This window comes from Ochotona curzoniae, unplaced genomic scaffold (genome assembly GCF_017591425.1).
Source record: "Ochotona curzoniae isolate NIBS_2020 unplaced genomic scaffold, NIBS_Ocur_1.0 contig_883, whole genome shotgun sequence".
Lineage (NCBI taxonomy): Eukaryota > Metazoa > Chordata > Mammalia > Lagomorpha > Ochotonidae > Ochotona > Ochotona curzoniae.
The window spans coordinates 63,324,227-63,346,946 of record NW_024466599.1 but is presented as its reverse complement, the minus strand read 5'-3'; the positions used below and the strand labels follow the sequence as shown (position 1 = coordinate 63,346,946).

The 22,720-nt window shown below is 47.3% G+C and overlaps 1 protein-coding gene across 3 annotated transcripts; it reads left to right on the top strand.

The window, feature by feature from the left end:
- Window positions 1-1,686: 1,686 nt before the first annotated feature.
- On the top strand, window positions 1,687-22,043 carry ACTG2 (actin gamma 2, smooth muscle). Of its 3 annotated transcripts, XM_040993687.1 has the most exons (9): window positions 1,687-1,759; window positions 8,903-9,063; window positions 9,870-9,998; window positions 13,522-13,632; window positions 13,892-13,976; window positions 15,368-15,529; window positions 16,993-17,184; window positions 19,406-19,587; window positions 21,821-22,043. In XM_040993687.1, exons 2-9 carry the CDS (start codon window positions 8,938-8,940, stop codon window positions 21,962-21,964), a joined length of 1,131 nt encoding a protein of 376 aa, XP_040849621.1. In that variant the 5' UTR covers window positions 1,687-1,759; window positions 8,903-8,937; the 3' UTR covers window positions 21,965-22,043. The 3 variants fall into 3 exon arrangements, with proteins under 3 accessions (XP_040849621.1, XP_040849622.1, XP_040849623.1); XM_040993688.1 differs by lacking the exon at window positions 9,870-9,998 and having other exon boundaries at window positions 1,715-1,759; XM_040993689.1 differs by lacking the exon at window positions 16,993-17,184 and having other exon boundaries at window positions 1,719-1,759.
- Window positions 22,044-22,720: the final 677 nt, after the last annotated feature.

The window sequence follows — 22,720 nt, the reverse complement described above, 5'->3', positions numbered from 1 at the left end:
GATCCAAAGGCTTTGGGCCATCCTCTACTACTTACCCAGACTACAAGCAGGGAACTGGATGGAAAGTGAGCAGCCAAGACACAAACCAGTATCCGTATGGGAACCCAGTGCATGCATGGTGAGGATTTAGCCCTTGAGCCATCACACCAGATACTCCCTGTCTTTCAAGGAAAAAAAAAATGTATGTATTTTAAAAATTTATACAGAAGCTATGTCTAACCCAGGTCTGCATGTTATTATAGGGAATGTTCTTTTTCTAACACACTTTTTTCTGTGGCAATGACTATTGATCCCAAAGAAAAATATTCAACTAGGAGTCTCCAGTGTCTGCAATATTGGGTCCCTCTGGTATCAGTTTGGTCCCCAGCCCCTCTGCTCACATCCTGCTTTAGCTTTGGCAGGTCCTGTGGTCTCACATGTGCCTATGAGCTTCAGCTGTCTGGGCCACTGCCCAGCTTCTCGGTTAGTTGCATGCACCCAGAATCACAAGCATTCCCTTCTGCTGTCAGCTCTGTGCTAGGCACCAGTTGACTGTGCCAAGCAGCCTGTGGCTACCCACGAGCAAGGCTGTCCCCATATGAACCCAGGCTCCAGCCTTAAACAATTGGAAAGAAGCTGAGCCCACCTGTAAACGCTGACAGGAAGTGATATCCCTTCTAGATCTGGCAGAAGACTGGCATCCTGACCCGGACATGTCCTCACCCCTTCCCAGGGTGCCATACCCAGAGGGGTCTCTAGGACGCTGGTCCAGTTGCCTCACCTCATCCACAGTGCCTCTTTCCCACCAGGGCCAGTCTGAGTTTGAGGAGTCGGAGGGAATCTGGATGGGATGTCAATAGGAAATTGATCATTTTTGTCTAGGTCAGGCATGAAGTATGGAGATGGCGGGAATGTATGACTGGGAGTGACTGTGCAGAGCTGATAGCCGATATTGGCGTTCACCAGGGGTGAAGGCTTGAAATGCAACAAGAAGAGAGAGCACCATGAACACCACACCAAGGGACCACGGAAAATCCTGCAGACTTGTGAGTTTCCTTAGTACATCTCCACTCTGAGGCAGGACCCTGGATCTGTCATGGCCAGCACCAGGGGCCTGGAAGAGGGGCCACTAGCAAGGAAAACAGGACAACTGGGACTAGTGTCCTGGGCCCCTCAAGGGTCCTCCTGGGGGCAGCTCTGAGGGGGGAGGGGCAGGAGCATCTCAGTCCATACAGAGAGCTTTTCCTTTGGGCTTTTAGCTTACAATGGCTGGTACCAGACACAGCACAAGGACATCCATTTGGGGGATACTGTGTGAGTGTCCCTGGCAGACCCGGGAGGGGGCACCGGGGCCTGAGAGGGGGCGGGAGGGGCCGTGGTGTGGAGGAGGGAGGAGGCCCACTGCCATTCTTGGTATGGTTTTCTCTCCAGGAGCCCAGCTGCCTCTGGCCAGCTTATAAGGCCTGGTGTGAGTGTTGTTTATGCAAGTATAGCATAAAAGGAACAAATCCACCCGCGCTGGGGCTGCTGCTGCTGCAGGCCTTTGGCATACATTTTTCAAATGATAATTCACTTTACCCACCCCGCCTTCCCCACCCCCCAAGGCTGGTTTATTGAAAAAACCACCTTATATGGTCATATGGCTAACACCCCGTCAGCTGGCCTTTTTAGGGACTCTGTTTAAAGAAGATCCGCCTCTGGGGTTTTATATTGCTCTGGTATTTCTGCCAAAGACACAGCAGCCCTCGGCCCACTGGGAGAAGGACCTCGCGGTCACTCGGTGAGTCCCAGGACTGGCTTCTGCCGCCTCTTCCTCTCTCAGGCTGCAGGAGGCGCCTCCAGATTGGCTTGGCTTCTGTGACGCCGGCCTGGGGTCAGAAGTCCGTTGGCGCCCTCGGTGGGCAGCGGGGCCTGCGAACGAACGCACTGCTGGCCGCCAGGGAAAGGCCTGGCTGGCTGGCCAGCGGAGGGCATCCTGGGACGGGGCTAGCTTGAAACTGCTGCAATGCAATGCCTCTCTCTCGCCAAGACCTGTTCAGCCAGCCAGGGCTGCTGGACAGCGGGACGTGCTTGCTCAAGGGTTGGATGGGCTGGCAGGCTGTTTCAGGGCAGTGGCGATGCTTGGGCAGGAAGCTGATTGCTTCTCACAGAATTTCAAGCCTCGGGGCCTGGGAGATGCCTGTGTTGGGAATGGAAGAGTATTTTCTGTGTGGGCCTCTCTGCTGCTTCTGATTTGCAGGTAGCCACGGTGAGGGAAGAATCCCCAGTGGCAGAAAGTTCTATAGAGGGTCACTAGGGGCTGGGGAAAAGGGTGGAGTGAATGAGAGCAGGTGTCCTGCAGCATCAGGAGGTGGTAGGCCTGGAAGGGACTAGGGAGGGAGCCAGCTAATTCATTCCCCTCTGCTAAGGATACTGGACCTTGGGAAAGGCGCCACGGGTGGGACAGACTCACAGACTCACACTCAGATGTGAAGCCACCCACCAACACACTCCCCCCCCCACCCCCCCACCCCCACACACACAGATGTGCACAAAGAATGAAGGGGAAGATGAGAGCAAGATACCATTTTCCTGACCACCTTCCCTACAGCCCACAGGCAGGGGAGGCCGTGGAGGCAGACTGGCCCAGTTTCCTTCCCTGTAAAATGGGGGTACTTACAAGCACTGACTTCTTGACAACAGTGTGATGAGGATTTGATGAGAAAATGCAAGTAGGAGTCCCACAGCTCTACAGGGCCTGGCCCCAAGCATTCCTGCTTTAAGAGTAGCATGGAGGGTTTATTCACCCTGACAGCCCTACACCTCGCCCCAGCTTCTAGGGGAACATGACAGTCTGCCGCCTAACATGCTGCCAGGTGAGGCTGAGGCAGCTGCTCTGGGACCACACTTTGAAGAGGGAGGCGGGGAGTAACCATGTCTATTGTTGGAAAATGGGCTTGACTTTTGAGACTAAGCCTTGGACTGAAAGTGACATTCTCCTGGGAGGGAGATGGGTGGGTGCTAGCAAAGTTGCCATGACTCAGGAAAGGCTCCGTGGCAGGACTGAGGAACCAGGGCAGGTAGTCTGACACCATGGCCCTGGGGCAAGCTTTCCTTCCTTCCTCCATTGGTTCATTCCATTGCTATGCATGAACACCTTCCAGACACTGCCCGTGCGCCTTTAGGACAAGGCAGGAACTTGTCTAGTCACTGGAAGAGATGATTAAACAGATGAGCACCATGTAGCATTAAGCCCAGGAGGAGCTGTTTCCTGAGCCCAGAAGATATCAGGGAAACCTTCCTGGAGGAAGAAGTGGATCCTGATCTGAAACCGTCCTAGGCAAGAGGAAGCAGGTCTCTGAGACTCTTGAAGTGGGTCAAGTCAACTGAGTTTGGATTGCAAGGCAGGGAGCAGGGAGAGCTTAGCCCAGGGCTGGGCAGGATTACAAGGGCTTTGCACATGAAACAAAGTTCAGACTGTGGGGCGCTTTAGAAGGGTTTTCATCTCAGAAGTAACTGCAAGAGACTTGCCTTTAGGAGAGCCTGCTTGAACAGCTGAGGGGAGAGTGGACTGGTACAGGGCAAGAGGGCACTGTGGTGTGCAGGGGTCTCATGCTGGTGGCTTCGGTGGCTGTGGAATTAAAAAGGGCTCATGATTGTTTGTCTGGGAAGTGGGAGACCCAAGGTCCTGAAATGTGTGGAGAGAGGAGTGTGACCGTCAGAGGGGGGTTCCTAGTAGGGGCCAGGGCAGAGGCGTGTGTCCTGATGCTATGAATTGAGACGCCAGGAGGCACAGAGTAGACATACAGCTGGCAGCTGCCACTCTGATCTGGTGCGCCCAAGGAGAGGGTCTAGACTGGAACTGAGCTGGGGAGTGAATGAGGGGAACAGCTGCAAAGGGCCTCCCCAAAGCTTGCTTGATCTGCAACTGAGAAAGTGTATCATGACACAAAATTGTTGAAGTCAATGAGCATGCCAGGTAGTCACAAAGTGCAGGGGAAACATATACTTACCAAAATAATAATAACCAATGCATGTATTCCTATATATATATATACATATATATATGCTCCAAATTAAACTTATCTTTTAATTCCTTTTTTTCTGCACCAACTTGTGTAAGCAAAGGGCCCACAGGCCAGGTGCCATTAGCAGATGTCCAGAGATCAGAATGACTGCTCTCTGAAGTTATTTCTTATTGAGTGGGTGTGTAGGGGACTCAGTGAAGATACCCTGGAGTTAGCTAGAAGTGCTGTTAGATGTTTATACTATACAGTGTCTTTGTGAAATGATTTCTTTCTGGTAATCTATTCGTGTGTATGGGGAGACTGACAGCTGCTGACATGTCATGTGAAACCCTTACCCCAAAATACATCCCCAGCTGTTGTTTGAAATCTCATCACCCGAGGGGCTTTCCTTCTAGGTCTCTGGGGGTTGGCATGTTCAGCCTTCAGTAGGCACTGATTTGTGAAATTGGTCATCTAGCTCTCCCCGGGGTGAGAGGCTCCAGTGTGTGAGCGTCCTCTGTAGAGGGCCAGGTAGCTAACGTTTCAGGCTTTGCAAGCCTAAAGGGCCACATCACCACCATTCAGCTCTGCCACTGTGACCAATACAGCCATGAACCATACAGAAATGAGTGCCTGTGGCTGTGTTCTAATAATGCTGTATCGACACTGAAATTTGGATTCCATCTGCTTTGTGGGTCTTGAAATATTATCTTTCTTGTGCTTTTTTATCCCAATCATTTGAAAACATTAAAAAAAAAATCACTCAGCTCTCAGGCTGAGCAAAAATGGGCCTGAGTTTGCCTATTTTGATTGACTATTTGTTCAGCACTTTCATTTCCATAATTTTATTTGATTCATCATTCTGTAAAGAGAAGTATTCATTTACATGTTGTAGTGCAGTGAGCAGAGGACGGGTGGAGAGACGCATACAGACCATGGCTAGGAACAGAATGGAGGGCAGGGTGGGGAAGGAGAGGTGAGATGTCTTGGGCCAGATTTGTCCCTTAGGAGTGGCAGGAGACGACTTTATGCTTCTGTCCTCACATGGACGTGGGGGTGGCTAGGAAGATGAATGAGTGAGCAGATGATTTATACTCATTATGTCTTTGGGCTTTGGCCACCTTTGGGGGATAAAAGAAAGACCAACTGTGCTTCTAACTTGGAAAGTGCCTCAATGAAGGCCAGATGTGACACGTGCAGAAGGAGCCAGAACATTCATTCAGCTTCCAGGGTGCGCACAGTGGGGTGACCCCAGGAAACCACAGCGACTTGGGCTTCCATTCAGCTGACATGCTCAAGTTTAGCCACAAATTACCAGACTGCGGCTGAGGAAGGTTTAGGATTTCGCCTGGCAGAAGGGCTGCTGGAGTCTGCCACCAGGGTAAAAGCACAACAAGGGCCCCCCTCCACGCCCCCGCAGAGGCCTGGGAGCCCTCGCCTTGCCCTCACCATACTCCCTTCTCCTTAGCCTGGCTCTGCCTGGGAGAAAGGAGGTTGCAAACCACTGGAAGCACAGCTGGCTCACAGCGTTGACAGCTTGGAGTCCCTCTTCAGCAGTTCTTCTATGTGTGTATGACTCCAAGGGGGAGACAAACGGGATCATTGAAAAGCCAGACAGACTTGAACACAAATGGCACTTGAGGGGCCCTGGTGCAGTAGCCTAGTGGCTAAAGTCCTTGCCTTGCTTGTGCTGGGATCCCAAATAGGCACCGGTTCTAATCCCGATGGCCCCACTCCCCATCCAGCTCCCTGCTTGTGGCCTAAGAAAGCAGTCGAGGACAACCCAAAACCTTGAGACCCTGCACCCGTGTGGGAGACCCAGAAGAGACTCCTGGATCCTGGCTTTGGATTGGCTAAGCTCCAGTCATTGAGGCCACTTAGGGAATAAATCAATGGACAGAAGACCTTCTTCTCTGACTCTCCTCCTCTCTGTATATCTGATGTTCTAATAAAATAAAAATAAATTCTTAAAAAAAAAAAAAAGACAAAACACTTTTAAAAATGGAGGTATGCTGACAGACCCAGAGGCACAACTTTGCCTCTTGGCCATCTTCTGGCTTTCCAGGTGGTGTTCCCACACAGGGATGAGAAAACTCAGCCTGTATGGTTCAGATATATGGGCCAAGCCATAGGGAGACATGACTGTGGGGACACAAGAAGCTCCAGGGAAGAACGAATCATGTCTAGAACGGGGTCTTTTGCAGGGGCTACAGGGTGGAGGTGAGGGGTTCTGGGCAGGATGGGATTGTTATCCAACATTTGCTGAGCACCATATGATGTGCCAAGCACTACATTAGGTGGCAAGGCTGTGTAGGTAGTAAACCCAGACTGGTTCTGGCATGGAAGGGGGGTCAGCATTTGATAGCAAGAGAAGAACCCAGACCCTTTTCTTTTTTTGTGCCCACTGCTCTATATAGGCAGGCAAGAGTCAGAGCATCAAACAAGGAGAAGCTTTAAGACTTGTGCTGGAGTTTGGGGCAGGTCCTAGCGAGGTCAGGCCAGCCTCTCCTAGCTCTTGGAGCCTAGGAAATCTCTACAGCTAAGGTCTTTTTTTTTTTTTTTTTGAGATTTGTTTTATTTTTAATGCAAAGTCAGATATTCAGAGAGGAGGAGAGATAGAGAGGAAGATCTTCCATCCAATGATTCACTCCTCAAGTGGCTGCAGTGGCCGGTGCTGCACCGATCCGAAGCCAGGATCCAGAAACTTCTTCTGGGTCTCCCACGCGGGTGCAGGATACCAAGGTCCTGGGCTGTCCTCAACTGCTTTCCCAGGCCACAAGTAGGGAGCAGGATGGGAATCGGGGCTGTCAGGATTAGAACCGGCGCCCATATGGGATCCCACACTTTGAATGCGAGGACTTTAACCGCCAGGCCACCTCACCATCTTCCGCAGATCTTTTCATCAACCCAGCAGTGTTTCACAAGGATAAATTCTTTGAAGAGCATTGGTCAAGTCAAAAGATAGACACCCAGTTTTTGGAGGCCTTTGATCAGTGTTTTCTAATTCTCTTCAGAAAAGTGCTACAACCTGCCACTGACAAAGAGGCCCTTGGCCAAGAATGGTGGCCCCAGGAACTGGACACAGCCCTTTACCAGTTGTGAGGCCTCTTTTATTCCTCGCTATAGCACACCACTGCTAGTCGACAGGACACTGGGTCTGGCTCAGAAATGGTGAACAAGAGCTTTCCTGTTTGGGCTATTGGAACCCATAGGTGAGACTGAGAATGTATCATTTTAGAAGTGATTTAGTTTGGTTCAGCTCATTTTCTCTTCCTTTTCATATCCTCTTGGGCTCGGAGCCTTCCTTCAAGCATGCTACAGGTGTTATTCTTTTCCCCTAGCTGTGTTTTCTCTGGAAATCCAATCAGCCGCTACTTTTCACCTAGTGCACTTATAAAAAATTTTACAAGAAGGACCCAGCAGGGAGCCTTGGGGCACAGTGCTGCCTTCAGGTTGACCGTGGTCCCACAGGTAGATCAAGCACCTTTTGGTGACATGAACCAGGTACCTGTGAAATTTTCTGTGTCCTGTGGCTGCATCGACAGGACTGTCCCAGTCTATGCCCCGTGGGCTGGGTCAGTGATCGGGGCCTGGTGCCATGAGCAGCACAGGCAGAAGCAAAGCTGTATGTTCACCTTTCCCCCAGCATGTGCTCCACTTTGGACATGCCTAGTAAGGCCTTCTTCCTTAGTCTTCCTCCTCCTAGCCTCAACTTAACCCCCATGGCCTGAGGTTCCTGGACCCGAGGTGCTGTCTCCTCTTGGCTTTGGTCATAGCCTTGGCCATCCAGCTTCAGCAGAAGGATCTGAGGCTGTGCTTTTCTCCCCAGCAAGTCCCTTGAGGCCTCACACTCCATGTAGAGCTTCAACTGGTCTTCCTCGCAACCATTTTCTCTTTCTGAGCCTCTTACTTCTCTGCTCCTCTAAGTTTCTGAAAGTTGCTTTCCCAGCCTCTCACCTAGGGTCTTGCCAGCGCCGACCCCACCCTACTAGCAACAGGCCAGATTGGGGGGGCTGGTCGCTCACCGTCTCTTGAGGTTCTATCCCTTTCTTGTCATCCCCAGGAGCCAAGAATATGTCAGATGCTCTGTAACTTGTGTGAGTGAGAGGGAGAGAAGACAATCTAAGCTGACACTGGAAACATGAATTCCTTCCTCACATCCCAACCATCCTAACTCAAATCTCAGCATCGTAGGAGGGAATTCTGGTCAAAGTGGCAGAATGGGTATCTCAGGGTGAAGTTCCTTCACCTTCAAGGTGCTCCTACTCTTAGGATTGTGCTATTTCCTATGACCTTTCCATCTCTCTCCCTTTACTGATCTGTTGTGATACCAATTTTTAATCATATAAATTCTACTGGAATCAATCTCCTTGTGAAAATCTTAAGCCATAACAGGTACAGCTTCAGACCCCTCTCCCAATCTCAGAGGGGCGATCACAATGATCAGCCTGTTGGAGTGCTTTGCTGTGCTTTTATAGCCACAAAAAAGAAGATTGTGGGAAAGACAGAATCCTATTTTGTGCTTTGAAAAGTCCAGGACAGACACTTAGCCTAGCAAGTAAGACTTTTTATAGTTCCAGGGTTCGAGTCCTGGCTCCGGCTCCTGGTTCCATCTTTTTGCTAATGTAAACCTGAGGAAGCAGCAGGTGTTCGTTCAAGTACTTGGGTTCCTGCCACCCATGTGGAAGACCTAAGTTGAGTTCCTGGCTCCTGGTTTCAGTTAAGGTTGACTGGGATCTGGCCAAGGCTTGGCCATGGTGGGCATTTGAGGAGTGAATCAGTGGAGGGAGTCCTCTCTACCTCTCAAATAAACAAAATAGTCACCTAAATAGCCGTACACTACACACTCTATTTTGACAATTTGCTGTCGCCAAAAAGACCATCTATAACATAACTTGACAAATGGCTATTTAGTTCTCTTTTCTCCAAACTCCAAGGTGCTCCAGTCCCCGCTTACTCGGTCACATTCACCATGTGTGAAGAGGAGACCACCGCGCTTGTGTGTGACAATGGTTCTGGCCTGTGCAAGGCAGGCTTTGCAGGGGATGATGCCCCCCGGGCCGTCTTTCCCTCCATCGTGGGCCGCCCTCGCCACCAGGTATGTATCACCTGGATCCAAACCTTTGAGTCAGGAAGAGTGAGGAACTTCATTCCAGAGGCTATTCCAAGCTGTGCATGTATGTGTGTATGTGTGTGTGAGTGTATATCTACCTGTGCTGGGGGTGGAGACTCTTCTCTGATGCACTGATAGGGCAGGACCCTTTCAGTAGAAATATCCAAGGCCCAAACTGATACCCATCAGACATACACTGGTAGACTCTAGTTGGTGTGCATTTGGAAGGTTTGGAAGAACAAAAATCTATGCAATTAAGTAAGGCCTTTGTCTGTAAGAAATATAACTCCAAGAAGACACACTTATGACTAACCTGAGCTCGTGAGTTAAGGCAGAGGAGCACAAGGATGGGAAGGGAACTGGTGCAAACACAGTGTCTTGGGACAAGACTTTTTAGAAAAGGCGCAACCTGGGGACTGAGGAGGGTCCTGCATGTAGAGAGAGGAGCAGAGCAAAGAAATGTACACGTACACATAGGGGCTATTTGGGAGGTCAAAGGTGAGTTGTGTGTGTGCATGTATGTGTGAGAGAGAAACAGAAAGAGAGAGAGAGAGAGAGAGAAGTGAGGTGAGGGGAAAGACATATGTGTGGGTTCTGATTTCTCTTTTCAAAGGACAATCTTAGAAGAGAGATCAGCCCACAGGAAGCCTGCCATGGCCTCTCCCTGGCACTCCATACTCAGCAGTGTCTGCTCCATCCTTGTCCCCAAAGTCCCATTCTCATCCTTCATCCTTGCCCTTGTGTGGAGCCCTGTGCTGATCGGCTTCTCTTTCCTTCCCTTTGCCTTACAGGGCGTAATGGTGGGCATGGGCCAGAAAGACAGCTACGTGGGGGATGAGGCTCAGAGCAAAAGAGGAATTCTAACTCTCAAATACCCCATTGAGCACGGCATTATCACCAACTGGGACGACATGGAGAAGGTACGAAGGTGCATGTTTCTTCCTGGTGGTACATCTTCACAACCCTGGCATTGTCTATGCCACAGTGTCTGGCCAACTTTTCCTCTAAAGTGCCTCTCACACTCTCCTCTCCTTCCTTCCTTTCATCCCCACAACCATTTCACCAACCTCATCTGCCAGCCTCTCTCCCCGGACCCCTGGGATGTTTTCCTCCTGATTTCTTTGTTTCCTGCCCTCATGCACCTAATTCATTTTCCACACTGCTGCCAAGCTTTTTTTTCTAAAAACAGCTCAGCTCATGTCACTTAGCCCTCAGGGGTCTTTGTGGTTTCTGATGAACCCACAGACAGTTCCTCATTCCCTGTCCAGGCATCTGAGGTCCTGGTTCTCCCCACCCGATTCCCAGCTTGCTGCTTTTGGGCAGCTTTCCCTGCAGCCAGCACTCGTCCCTTCTAGAAAACACAGATGCTGCCTCCAGAGAGGCAACTGTTCCTCTCTCCTTTTATTTTCGCTGTCATGGCTTCAGATAAGTGCACTGATGTTGTATTATGATGATGATTCGCTAATGAACATTGTAAGTGGGGCTCTCTAGGGGTTTCTAGAAGCTTTTTTCTTCCTTTTTTTTTTTGTATAGGGAAATGCGGGGCAGGCAATTTTTAAATGGTAGGCGTTTGTGATAAATATCATGTGTGCAAAATGCTAATAGGGCTTTGCTAATATTCTTTTGATCAATTTTGCTGACGGTTGTCTGGCAGTGCTTGTCTCTGTGATGCCAGTCTTTCAGAATGTAATAGAGGCATGGCTGAGCTGACTAACTGGGGATGGGGAATGTTGATATGAAATCTGAGATTCACTTACCATTTTCCCTGAGTCCCAGATTGTCACTCTGAATGTGAGAGAAGTGCATAAAGTACAGTAGCTTTCACATTATCCCATGGGTAAGAGCACAGATATTGGAGTCTGCATCAGAGAGGTCTGGGTACAAATCTTAGCTTTTAAGCTTTAATTTTCACATGTGTGAAATATAGATTAAGAATACTGTTTTTATAGTTCACTTTGGTAATCATTTAGTATCATCTCAAGGCAACCAGCATATTCGTTACTCAATAAATGAGACATATTGTTCATTTGTTTGTGTATAAGATTCTTCAAAAAGTTTGTAGAAAAAAAACTAAAAAGTCGAGCAGCATAATGTACAAAATAGCCCAGCAAAGGTATTGAAGGATGAATACACACAGCTCATACCAACTGATCACAGAAATATGAAGTGTCCCCAGACAAATGAGAAAAAAAGGCAAGCAGATAGTTTGCCAAAGAGAAATAATACAAATTTTCATGCTCACTCACACACACACACACATGCAAAATGCCCTTGAAATAAATGAAAGAACAAAAAATCAAAGTAAATCAAGGATGAATTCAACCTATCAGATGACATCATATTTTCAGAGTGACAACACTGGATTCATTAGGGTGGGAGCAGGACAGCCACTTATTCCTTCCAAAGTAAATAGCAGGGTAGCCTTTTTGTTAGCAAAAGAAATCAAAAGGTTTTCCAGGTGCTATGTCCTTTAGCCCCGTAATTCCACTTGTAGAATTCTTTTCTTTGCAGAACATTTTGAATAAAAGAAAGAAAATGTGATGGCACAGCTGCAATTGCAGAATTATTTATAAGCAAAAATAAGAGATTTCAAGAATAGCAATGTGATTAAATGTGAAACATAATGAAACATTGTGAGCATTAGAATTTATATTCAATTTATTAAATAAATTATCCACAGTGAAAATTAGAAGTATGTTATAAATGCGATTTTGAACAAAACAATGTAATATTATAAATGTATTAAAGGATATTAAATTAAAATAACAAATATGAAAATACATAAAAGCAAAAGATGAGGAATAAGGGGGAAAAATCAAATGTTATCTCTTAGTAGGTGATGGGAACATGGGAGTGGTTTTTTTTTCTGCCTTTCTAAAAACATTTTTCTAGTTTCCTTAATGATCAAAATCTTTCATTTTGAAACTAGGTTGTAAAGGCTCAAAAAGATCAAATGAAGTTTGTTTGCTTAGGCATACACCCTAAGATACTGTCTCTCTGGGTGTGGCTTAGAGTCCGTGATCCTGCATCTGTCCTGCCATCCCCGGTGACACTGAGACAGGGCATCTGGGAGGCACCACGCAGGAAGCAAGGCTTTGCTTTGAAGACCACATGCTGTTCTCACGCTCCTGTGAGATGCCCAGGGTGCAGGATCTCTGCCTGGACTAGGCCCTTAGCCTCAGGAGCCCTTCACAGCCCCTGGCTACCCTCCTCATCTTCCAAGCCCAGAAAGATCCAGAGTGCTTGAGCTACTTGTGCCTCTTCTTTCACTTAAAGTGCACCTTGTGCCTTTGTATCTTGTCTTTTTGACTGTCTTTCTCCCATCCTTCCTGATACCAGGAACTTGGGCATCACATCTCATGCATCTCTGCCCTCATCACACCCATAACCCTTCTAGTCCAATGGAATCAAGTGCCCTTGTGCCTCACTTTTGAAGAAACCAAAGCCCAATGTCCCTGCCACTCTTTGCCCAGTCCCTTGAAGAGAATAATTCCCATCTGGTGGTCCAAGAATACTAAAGAGGGGATTGGATACGGGAGGGAAGATTGCCTTTAAAACAGTGGCTCTCACCCAAAATGATTTACATCCCATTGGGTTATGTCTGGAGATAGTTTGGATTGTCACAGCTGGAGAGGTGCTCCTGGCTTCTAGTGAGTGGGAAACAGGGACACTGCTAAACATTCTGTAGTGCACAGGGCTACCCTCCCCAATCATCTTCTCCACAAGAATTCTCTAACCTGAAATAACATAGTGCTGGGGTTGAGAAATCCTGCTCCAAAGGATTTAGATGAATGACTTGCCTGATCATTTGATAAGACTTGACACCAAGCACATCTGTCAGATTGCCAGCAGGAGGCAGTATTCAGTTTTCTGAAAACTGCTTAGAAGAAGGACTGCTTTAACAAAGATGTAAGCAGGGTTAAGGCGATCAGAAAGTAAAGTCAATGCATCCAAATACCAACAACAAAAGAAGCTCTTAGGTCCCTAAGCCTGAAGAGCCCCGGAATATGGCTCGCCCACCAGATACCCCCTGGAGGGCCATTCCTCCACTGGCCAAATGCCTTGTCTCTTCTCAGTCTCTTCCCACTGTTTAACATTTAATGTCATCCATCAGCCACACATAGACAGAAACCAGAGAGAAATAAACACTCAGCAGTGTGCTTACCTGCTCCTGCCCAAGGACCCAAAGCAGGGCAGAGAAAGGAGAATAGGGGAGAGGGAGGGTCAGGTGTGAAGAATCAGCAGAGAGTGTTACCTCCAGGCCTGGGTCCTGCCTGGGCTGTGCTGAGGAGGAATATATCATCTGGATGTCAACAGTTCTCTTCTCCAGATCCAACCCCACTTGGAACACCATTGCACCCACCCTAGCAGGTGGTCAAATCAGTCAGATTTTCTCAGCCCTCTGGGAGTCTACTGATCTCATCGGGCTTTTGTCTCAACCAGATCTGGCACCACTCCTTCTACAATGAGCTGCGGGTAGCACCTGAAGAGCACCCCACCCTGCTCACCGAGGCTCCACTAAACCCCAAGGCCAACAGGGAGAAGATGACACAGGTGAGAGCCAGCAAGACTTGCGTACTGGTTCAGGAGCACAATGCAGCTGTGTTCGTTTTGTTTTGTTTTTGAGGACCTGCTATGAATGTAAACCATGCCAAGTTCTATGGAAGGTAGAAGTAGGATAATCAAATTAACACCATTCCCTCTCTTAATAAGATTCAAAAATATCCCATAGGGTAAGAGATGCTATGATTATTTGTTTGTTTGTTTGCTTATCTATTTTGCCAGAGCATCCTTTATTCCTTATTGTTTTCAGATTATGTTTGAAACCTTCAATGTCCCTGCCATGTACGTCGCCATTCAAGCTGTGCTGTCCCTCTATGCCTCTGGCCGTACGACAGGTGAGTCAAGTAGCCTTGGAATCCACCCCTTTCCTGACTTCATGGCAGAGAAGGACCACCCAAGTCCAGGAAAACTCAGCTGAAATGCCAACTGGTATGCCAGACATGGACCTACTCAGTAGGTCCCAGAGCATCCAGTGAGGGATGTTTTCCTCACAGCAGTCATTCCAGAAGTTTATACACATGTTCCAACAACATTGAAATGTTCCTGCCTTCTGGAGTGGCAACTGTAGAATCTGGTGAGTGTGGTATAGAAGAAGGATGCTCAAACAGATTAAACTTCAAATATGGTGATCTTTAAGGTGCTCTTTTATGTGAGAAGCAGAGAGAGAGCATGCTTCCAACTGCTGTTTCACTCTCCAAATGTCTGCAACAGCTGAGGCTGTGCAGGCACCAAAGACAGGAGCCAGAGACTCAACCCAAGTCTCCCATGTGCGTAGTAGGAACTCAGTCCCTTGAACCATCACCTGCTGCCGCCAAGGGTGCACATTATCTGAAAGCTCAAATTGGAAGTGGAGCAGGGACTCAAACTCAGGAACGCTGATGTGAGACATGTGCCTCTTAACCACTAAGCTACATGCCTACGCCCAAGAAGGATTTCTAATGTTGAGAAATATTACTTTCTTAACTGGTTTGCTGATAGCTTCACCAGTAGATAATTAGATCTTTTTCACATTGCCTAGTTTTCATAACTCCTTCCGGATCGAACATTCTAATTGTACATGCATGCATATTAGTTTGATTCCTAAATGATGTGTAAATTATCCAAGTTCAATCTGATTTAATGCAAATCAGCATTTGAGCATCACCATGAATGTGCTTAAAGAGATGCAAAAAAAAGGAGATGTTTGTTTCCCAGAGTGCTGCAGTTTTGCTTAAGGGAACAAAAATTGACACACAAAAACAAAAATATAATGATTTTCAAGTTGGATCAGTTTTCTTTTTTTTTAAAGATTTATTTTTATTATTTTTTCATTGGAAAGGCAGATATACAGAGAGGAGAGACAGAGAGGAAGATCTTCCGTCCGATGATTTACTCCCTAAGTGAGCGCAACGGCCAATGCTATGCCAATCCAAAGCCAGGAGACTCTTTCGGGTCTCCCACGCGGGTGCAGTGTCCCAAAGCTTTGGGCCGTCCTTGACTGCTTTCCTGGGCCACAGGCAGGGAGCTGGATGGGAAGCGGGGCTGCTGGGATAGAACCAGCGCCCATATGGAATCCCGGGCATGCAAGGTGAGGACCTTAACCACTTGCGCCACCGCGCCGGGCCCTGGATCAGTTTTCTTAAAGAAAATATAATAGCTGCAGATTGTTTTGATAACAGATGCCAGAAAAATATATGTAAACTGTAACAATGTGAGTTTTTATAAATGCCACCCTCTCTGTTCATAGGCATTGTCCTGGATTCAGGGGATGGTGTCACCCACAATGTCCCCATCTATGAGGGCTATGCCCTGCCACATGCCATCATGCGCCTTGACCTGGCTGGCCGTGACCTCACAGACTACCTCATGAAGATCCTCACAGAGAGAGGCTACTCATTTGTGACCACAGGTATCCAGCCCTTTTCATGCTTTGAACTTGAATTCACACCCAAATCTGAGCTGGGAGTAAACATTCTCAGAACTGATGAGCACACTGTGGTCCTGGGACTGAATACAAGCTCCTAAGTCAAGGCTATGCCTTTAGACAGCACCAGTTCATCGACACAGCATTGGCAGAAGAGTAAAGCTACAAGGCAAATGCTCTGATGTCTAGGGAGTGGGGAGAGTGTGGAGGAAGGGTGGTACAGGCCCAGGCCAGGTTGACTTGAGCAGTGGTAGGCTGTTGCCTGTTTCTGTCCCTGGCCAGCATCAGAATTAGAGCTGGTGTCTCAGTGCAGAAGGGCAATACAGATCTGGTTGTGTATTTTTAAACTGGAAAGACAGATTAACACAGAGGAAAGAGAAAGATCTTCCATCCGTTGGTTCCTCAAGTGGCCACAATGGCTGGAGATGAGCTGATCCAAAGCCAGGAGCCAGCTTCTGAGTCTCCCACATGGATACAGGGTCCCAAAGCCTTGAGCCATCCTCTAGTGCTTTCCCAGGCCACAAGCAGGGAGCTGGATGGAAAGTAAAGTTGCTAGGACACAAAGCAGTGCCCATATGGGATCCCGAAGCATGAGAGGCAAGGACTTTAGCCGCTAAGCTACCATGCTGGGTCCCAGTTTTGTATTTCTTTCTTTTTTTTTTAAAGATTTATTTATTTATTTATTTTTACAAAGTCAGCTATACAGAGAGGAGGAGAGACAGAGAGGAAGATCTTCCGTCCAATGATTCACTCCCCAAGTGACTGCAATGGCCGGTGCTGCACCAATCTGAAGCCAGGAACCAGGAACCTCTTCCAGGTCTCCCACATGGGTGCAGGGTCCCAAGGCTTTGAGCCATCCTCGACTGCTTTCCCAGGCCACAAGCAGGGAGCTGGATGGGAAGTGGAGCTGCTGGGATTAGAACCACTGCCCATATGGGATCCTGGAGTGTTCAATGTGAGGACTTTAGCCACTAGGCCATGCTGCCAGGCCCCCAGTTGTGTATTTCTTAGCTGGGAGTAGTTATAGTTTATCTCAGGACAAATGGAAGGAGTTAGTTCTGAATTTACAAGGGGAAGGTGTCATGTGACTCACCAGGCCAGAGACATTTTTCGGCAAGAGCCTTATTAGATTCAAGAAGATCACAACATCTCTGTCTGAGTCTAAACTGTTAATGTGCCCTGCAAGGTGCCCAGGGAGACCTAGTCAGGGCACACCAATGGAGAAAATCCAAAGTCTGACTTCAAAATCACAACTTGGAAGTCCCACTTTAGAAAGGAATAGAAACTGAATACAGGATTGGAGGTCCTTGACACCCTTCGGGCACAGGTCTATCATCCTCCTTAGACTGAATCCAAAGAAGTCAGAAGGAGGTTTTCATGGAGCTCAAAACCAACAAGCAAACCAGCAGAGCTGAGGATCCACTTCCTGTCATTTCTGCTCCTTGCAGCTGAGCGAGAAATTGTGCGGGACATCAAGGAGAAGTTGTGCTATGTGGCCTTGGATTTTGAGAATGAGATGGCCACAGCAGCCTCCTCTTCCTCCCTGGAGAAGAGCTATGAGCTGCCAGACGGGCAGGTCATCACCATTGGCAACGAGCGCTTCCGCTGCCCTGAGACCCTCTTCCAGCCCTCCTTCATCGGTGAGGTGCCCCATCCCAACCTGTCAGCTGATGGGACAGTTGGGAGGCCAGGGTGGAGGGACCGGTGAGGGGTGGGAGGAGAAATGCCAGGAGTCATGAGGTTTGTTTCCTGTTAAAAAAATACTTCCTTGTTTTTCCAGAAAGGTCCTAAAATATGTAAATAGTACAGCTCCATAAAATTTCAGTTTAAAGAAAAGGGTAAGGAAATCAAGACTGAGAAGCAGAGGGGAGAATATAAGCTAGGAATTAAGAATGAGGTTAATAAACAAATAGGTAAGACTTTTTAAGGAATTACTTAACATGGGGTACAGTGACTGAGTCTATAGCAGTAAAGAGGTCGGCGTTGAGGGGTTGAGGGTCCCTCCTGGTTTTAATTCCTCATTCTGCTACCTGAAATCCCTGTCACTTTCAAACTACAGTCTACGTTTCAAATGGAAATAATAATAGTTCCTACAGGTAGAATAATAATAACCAAGGTAAAATAAGATAATATTCCATGCCAAGATAATATTTTCTTGGGGAGTATTTATAAATACTGTAGTAAGTGGTCAGTAGTAAATTGAACAAGTACTCTCTGCCTAACAAATCAGACCAGATTTCTTACAGAAGCTGAGTGTTAGAGCACGATCTGGGATAAGGGTCTCAGTTTTTGCAATCTGGGAATATACGTGGGGCAGAGCAAGGAATGACACACAAGGTTGTGGGAATGGTACATATACTATAAAGGCTCGAAGGAATGGCAGATGGAATTCTGATGTACAGGAATGTGGTGTGTGTGTCTGTGTACACTCCATAAATTGCACAGGGTTGCTGTGCTGTGTCAGCAATGGGGATCCCCTGGAAGCTTTTAGGCAACAGTCTGGCAAAGTCAGAAAGTACCTAAGAAAAATCCTCTGTCTATGGTACAGACATAATGTTGCATAGAAAAAAAAAAAAAAAGACTGGAATCAGGTCAGCCAGGCAGGTGGGCAGGAGCGGGTAGGAAAAGCAAGAGGCTTCACTGTGGAGCATCTAGATGCCAGGCTCCAGCAGCTAGAGATCGATCCGTAGACCCCAGGGACTCTCACAGGAAGGTGACAGCACGTCCATGCTGAAACAGTGGAACATGACTATTCATTTCATGCCAATGAAGTTCTCATTGTTGCTATAAAGAAATACCACAGACTTGATAATTTATTAAAAAAAGAAACATAATTGAGTCAAGTTTTAGAAGCTGGGAATTCCAAGATTGAGAAGTTACATCTGGCAAGGATCTTCTTGCTGCCTTCTAATATGGTAGAAAGCAAGCAAGCATGCTCAGGACACAGAAAATTCAGCTGCTGCATCCTCTAATTAGGAGCCTAATGCTGCAATGGTTAACCTGCTTCTCAAATCCACCCATGAGGGCAGAGCAACCACAGCAGTGTTAATACATGTTGTAAGATGGATGGACCTAGGAAACATTACACCAAGGGAAGGGAGTCAGACACACAAAAGACATATATCATGAAGTTCTATTTATATGAAATGTCTCAAAATAAGGAAATCTCTAGAGACAGAAGCTAGATTAGTTGTTGCCTAGGACTAGTGAAGGTTTGGAAGAGAGTCACTGCTAATAGGTATGGGGTTTCTTTTCAGAGTACTAAAAATGGTCTAAAATCAGATCGTGGTATTAGTTGCACAACTGTACGCATATATTGAAAACCACTGAACTATACATCTTAAAGGGTGATTTTTATGAGAGGTGAATTATATATTAATAAGTGAAAATAAAGATGTGATGTAACTAAAGTGACTTTTTGGTTTTGTTTTGTTTTATGTTTTGTTTTGTTTTTTAAGAAATATGCCTTAGGGAACAGTGTGAAAGGTCCATCAGAAAAGGGGAAATTTGAGCAGGGCCTAATTCATTGCAGGGGTGAGGAATTTTGGTTTGCCAAGGTTTATTTGGGCATCCAATCATAGGGCATACACAATTATCAATTTAAAAATTAGTTTGCTACAGATTTTTTGAATTTCAAATCCAACCTGAATTTGTGTTGGTAATGTCAAACCATACAGGCCCATTTTATGGTCCATGGGCTAGATATTACCCATCCCTGCTTAGGGAGTCTGAGCCCATCATCCTTTTGGGAGGTGATTAAGAGTCTGAACTAGGGTGGTGCCAACAGCACCATGTAGTGGGTGCAAGTGTGAGCATTTATAAAGTGATGACTATGGACTACAATGTTGTGATGTCTACTAGGCATGGAATCTGCCGGCATTCATGAGACAACCTACAACTCCATCATGAAGTGTGACATTGACATCCGTAAGGATTTGTACGCTAACAATGTCCTCTCCGGGGGTACTACCATGTACCCTGGAATTGCTGATAGGATGCAGAAGGAGATCACAGCCTTGGCCCCAAGCACCATGAAGATCAAGGTGGGTCTTGCCCCAGTTGTCCCAGTTCTGCTCTTTTTATTTTTATTTTTTATTTTTTAAAGATTTATTTATTTTTATTCAAAAGTCAGATTTACAAAGAGAAGGAGGGACAGAAAGAAAGACTTTCCATCTACTGGTTTACTCCTCAAGTGGCTACAATGGGTACGATCCAGCACCCATATGGGATCCCGGTGCAGGCAAGGCAAAGACTTTAGCTACTAGGCCACCACACTGGGCCCCAATCCTGCCTAGGGAGGATGGCAATAGGGCTCCCATGCTTGGCAGCTTGGTGGTCTCCTGGAGTCAGCATCAGCCTGTTCTAGACCCATGTCCGTCTTGGGGTTCTGTTCCTTGACACAGATGGGCTGGAGACAGGCTTAGTATGAATCTCAAACACAATCATGGAAGTCAGATGAGAAACGGGTGAGAGAACTGAGATGAATATACTGACAGGATGAGTGAGAAATCAGGGAGGTAAAAGAAGAGAAGAAAAGCAGGAGGCAACACTATAACAGCTTGTAAACTTTAAAAAGTAACTCAGAACACAGAAATTTGCAAGAGGGTCTAGTTGGCCTTCATGCTGTCTGCCATTTGGAGTGGCATCAACAGCCAGAGCCAAGCTGATCTGAAGCCAGGGGCCAGGAGTCCCTTCTGGGTCTCCCACACAGGTGCAGATTGAAGGCTTTGGCCTGTCCTCTACTGCTTTCCCAGGACGTAAGCAGGAAACTAGAAAGGAAGTAGAGCAGCCAGGACATGAACTGGCGCCCATATGGAATCCTGGCACATGAAGGTGAGGACTTTAGCCACTAGGCTATGGTGCCGAGCCCTCTGTGGACTGTTTTTACCCAGAGTTCCAGAAGCAGCCCATTTCCCAAGGCCTGTGGCAGGACTTCTTACCAGGACCACATGTCTACATCCCACACCTGGCCTCACCCCTAGGTTCTGGTTCAAAGAATTTGGGTGGGCTTCTTAATCTGATACATGGCCATCTGTGACTTGATGCATTTCCCATTTTGTCAGCCACAGCCTAGACAATATGTGCTAGCCATCAAGGAGTTCAGGATCTGATTAGTAGACACACTGAATGTAAGGGTAACCCAAGTAAGACAAGAGAAGGGAAGAGAGCCTCTGGGCAGGGGAAATGTAGGAAGCAGAGGTAGCAAAGTATCCAAGCTGAACAGTAAGAGGACTCCCGAGAGATGAGGCAAGCCTCAGGCATGTGGCAGCAGAGCTGTGCAGCAGGGGAAGGGCTGAGCTTAGGCATCACCAGCCCCAGATGGCTGGAGTGTTCTCACAACTACAACTGTTGGGCAGTGATAGCGGTTACCTTCTTAATGGCTAGGCATTGGCAGGTATTTGCTCCAGAGTCTCACATGACTTCTGTCTGCCTGGACAATAGAATAACTTCCAAGTACTCTTTTTATTCTGCCATTTGGCGATTTCTGTAATTTAGAAACTACATAGACTCTAACCAGACAAAAACTCAATTTAGTGTATGGTTTGCTCCAGATCCTGCAGAAACTGGAAAATTAATTGAACAGTCACAGTCATTCTGGACTTTTTTTTTTAAGTGAGATTCAAAATTATTTGACAATGATTTGTTTTTTCATGGCTAAGCTCAGGAGTGTTAGTGGAAAAGGTGGGTACTTTTGTATGGATGGACCTGAGAACCTCTCAAATATATGTGGCTGGTGACAGGATCTGGACAAACAAGCTTAGACTCAGGAACCTGCCGTTCCTCCAAACTCCAGGTAGGACAGAGCATCCATCTCTGGCTAACATCCTGTGACATCAACGAGGCATATACCACTAAGTGTTTATTGCCCCTGCTTCTGCAGATCCTGTGGGAACCAGCCCCAAGCTGGCTTGGCTAAGTAGCTCTGCTTTAGCTACAGGTCCAGCCAGCTCAGGTCAAGTCCAGCCTCTCCCTGAGTGGCAAGGGCGGAAGGACCAGCAGGTTTCCAAGCATTCCATAGATGGTTGGAACACAAGCAGACATGTCTAACTGCATAAGCACATTTCCAGTCCCATTTTGTGCCACATCCTCCACCAGCCCATTGGCCAAGTAAACAACATGGCCCAGGATGTGGAGACCTTTCTTCCACAGAGGAGGAGGGGAGTAAAGATCACGAGCAGTCAATCAAATCTACAACATTTCTCCTGCTAGTTTTGTTCACGGAGGCTGCCCTGTCTAGGGGTACTGATCATGACTTGCCACATTTGCTCTTTGCAGATTATCGCTCCCCCAGAGAGGAAGTACTCTGTCTGGATTGGGGGTTCTATCCTGGCCTCCCTCTCCACCTTCCAGCAGATGTGGATCAGCAAGCCAGAGTATGATGAAGCCGGGCCCTCGATTGTGCACAGGAAGTGCTTCTAAAAGTCAGAGCAAATCCTCTGAGGAGCACCCCCAGACTGCTCTGTGACCAGTCATGATACATTAAAACCTGCAAGCCTTACTTTTCTGTGTGAGCCTCTTGTTTTTTCTCCTTCTGGGGCTCTTACCCAGAGCTAAGGGCATTTCATGCACTATTTCTAATCCATCCTGGGAACCACTGGTATCCCAAGTTCCAGAGGAGGATGTTGCCACTCAGAAAACCCAAGGGCTTGCTGAACATCACCCAGAAGCAAGATGAAAACTCAAGTGCATCTGAATCCAAAACCAGTGCTCCTCCCACTAGGCCAGCCTGTCTTCTTCTTGAACATAAGAAGGAATGAAGGCTCAGGGACTTCTGGGCTTTCAGATGTACAAGTTCTCACACACAAGGGTGATGTGTTGGAGACTATGATCACACTGGCTCCCCATGTCTCAGGCTTACAGGATGTGCCACATGAAGGATTCAAGCAGAATGTTACTTGAGCTGGATGAAAGGCAGTCACGGTAGTCCTTTGTCATTGAGGATTATGTTGTTGTTTGCCCCCAAAGAAACCAATAAAGGGACAGCACCCATAGGAATGACATTTCCCCTTCCCCTTCCTTTCCTTCCCTGTCCCCTGCTGCCACTTCCTTTGCACAGCTGCCTGTTATTCCTTCCTTTCCACCTCCTGCCATTGGTCACTGCTGTTTAATTTCACTGGTTGCTAGTGAACTTTTAGCATCCAAAACAGCTAAGCAAGCTCCATGGGGTCCAGACTC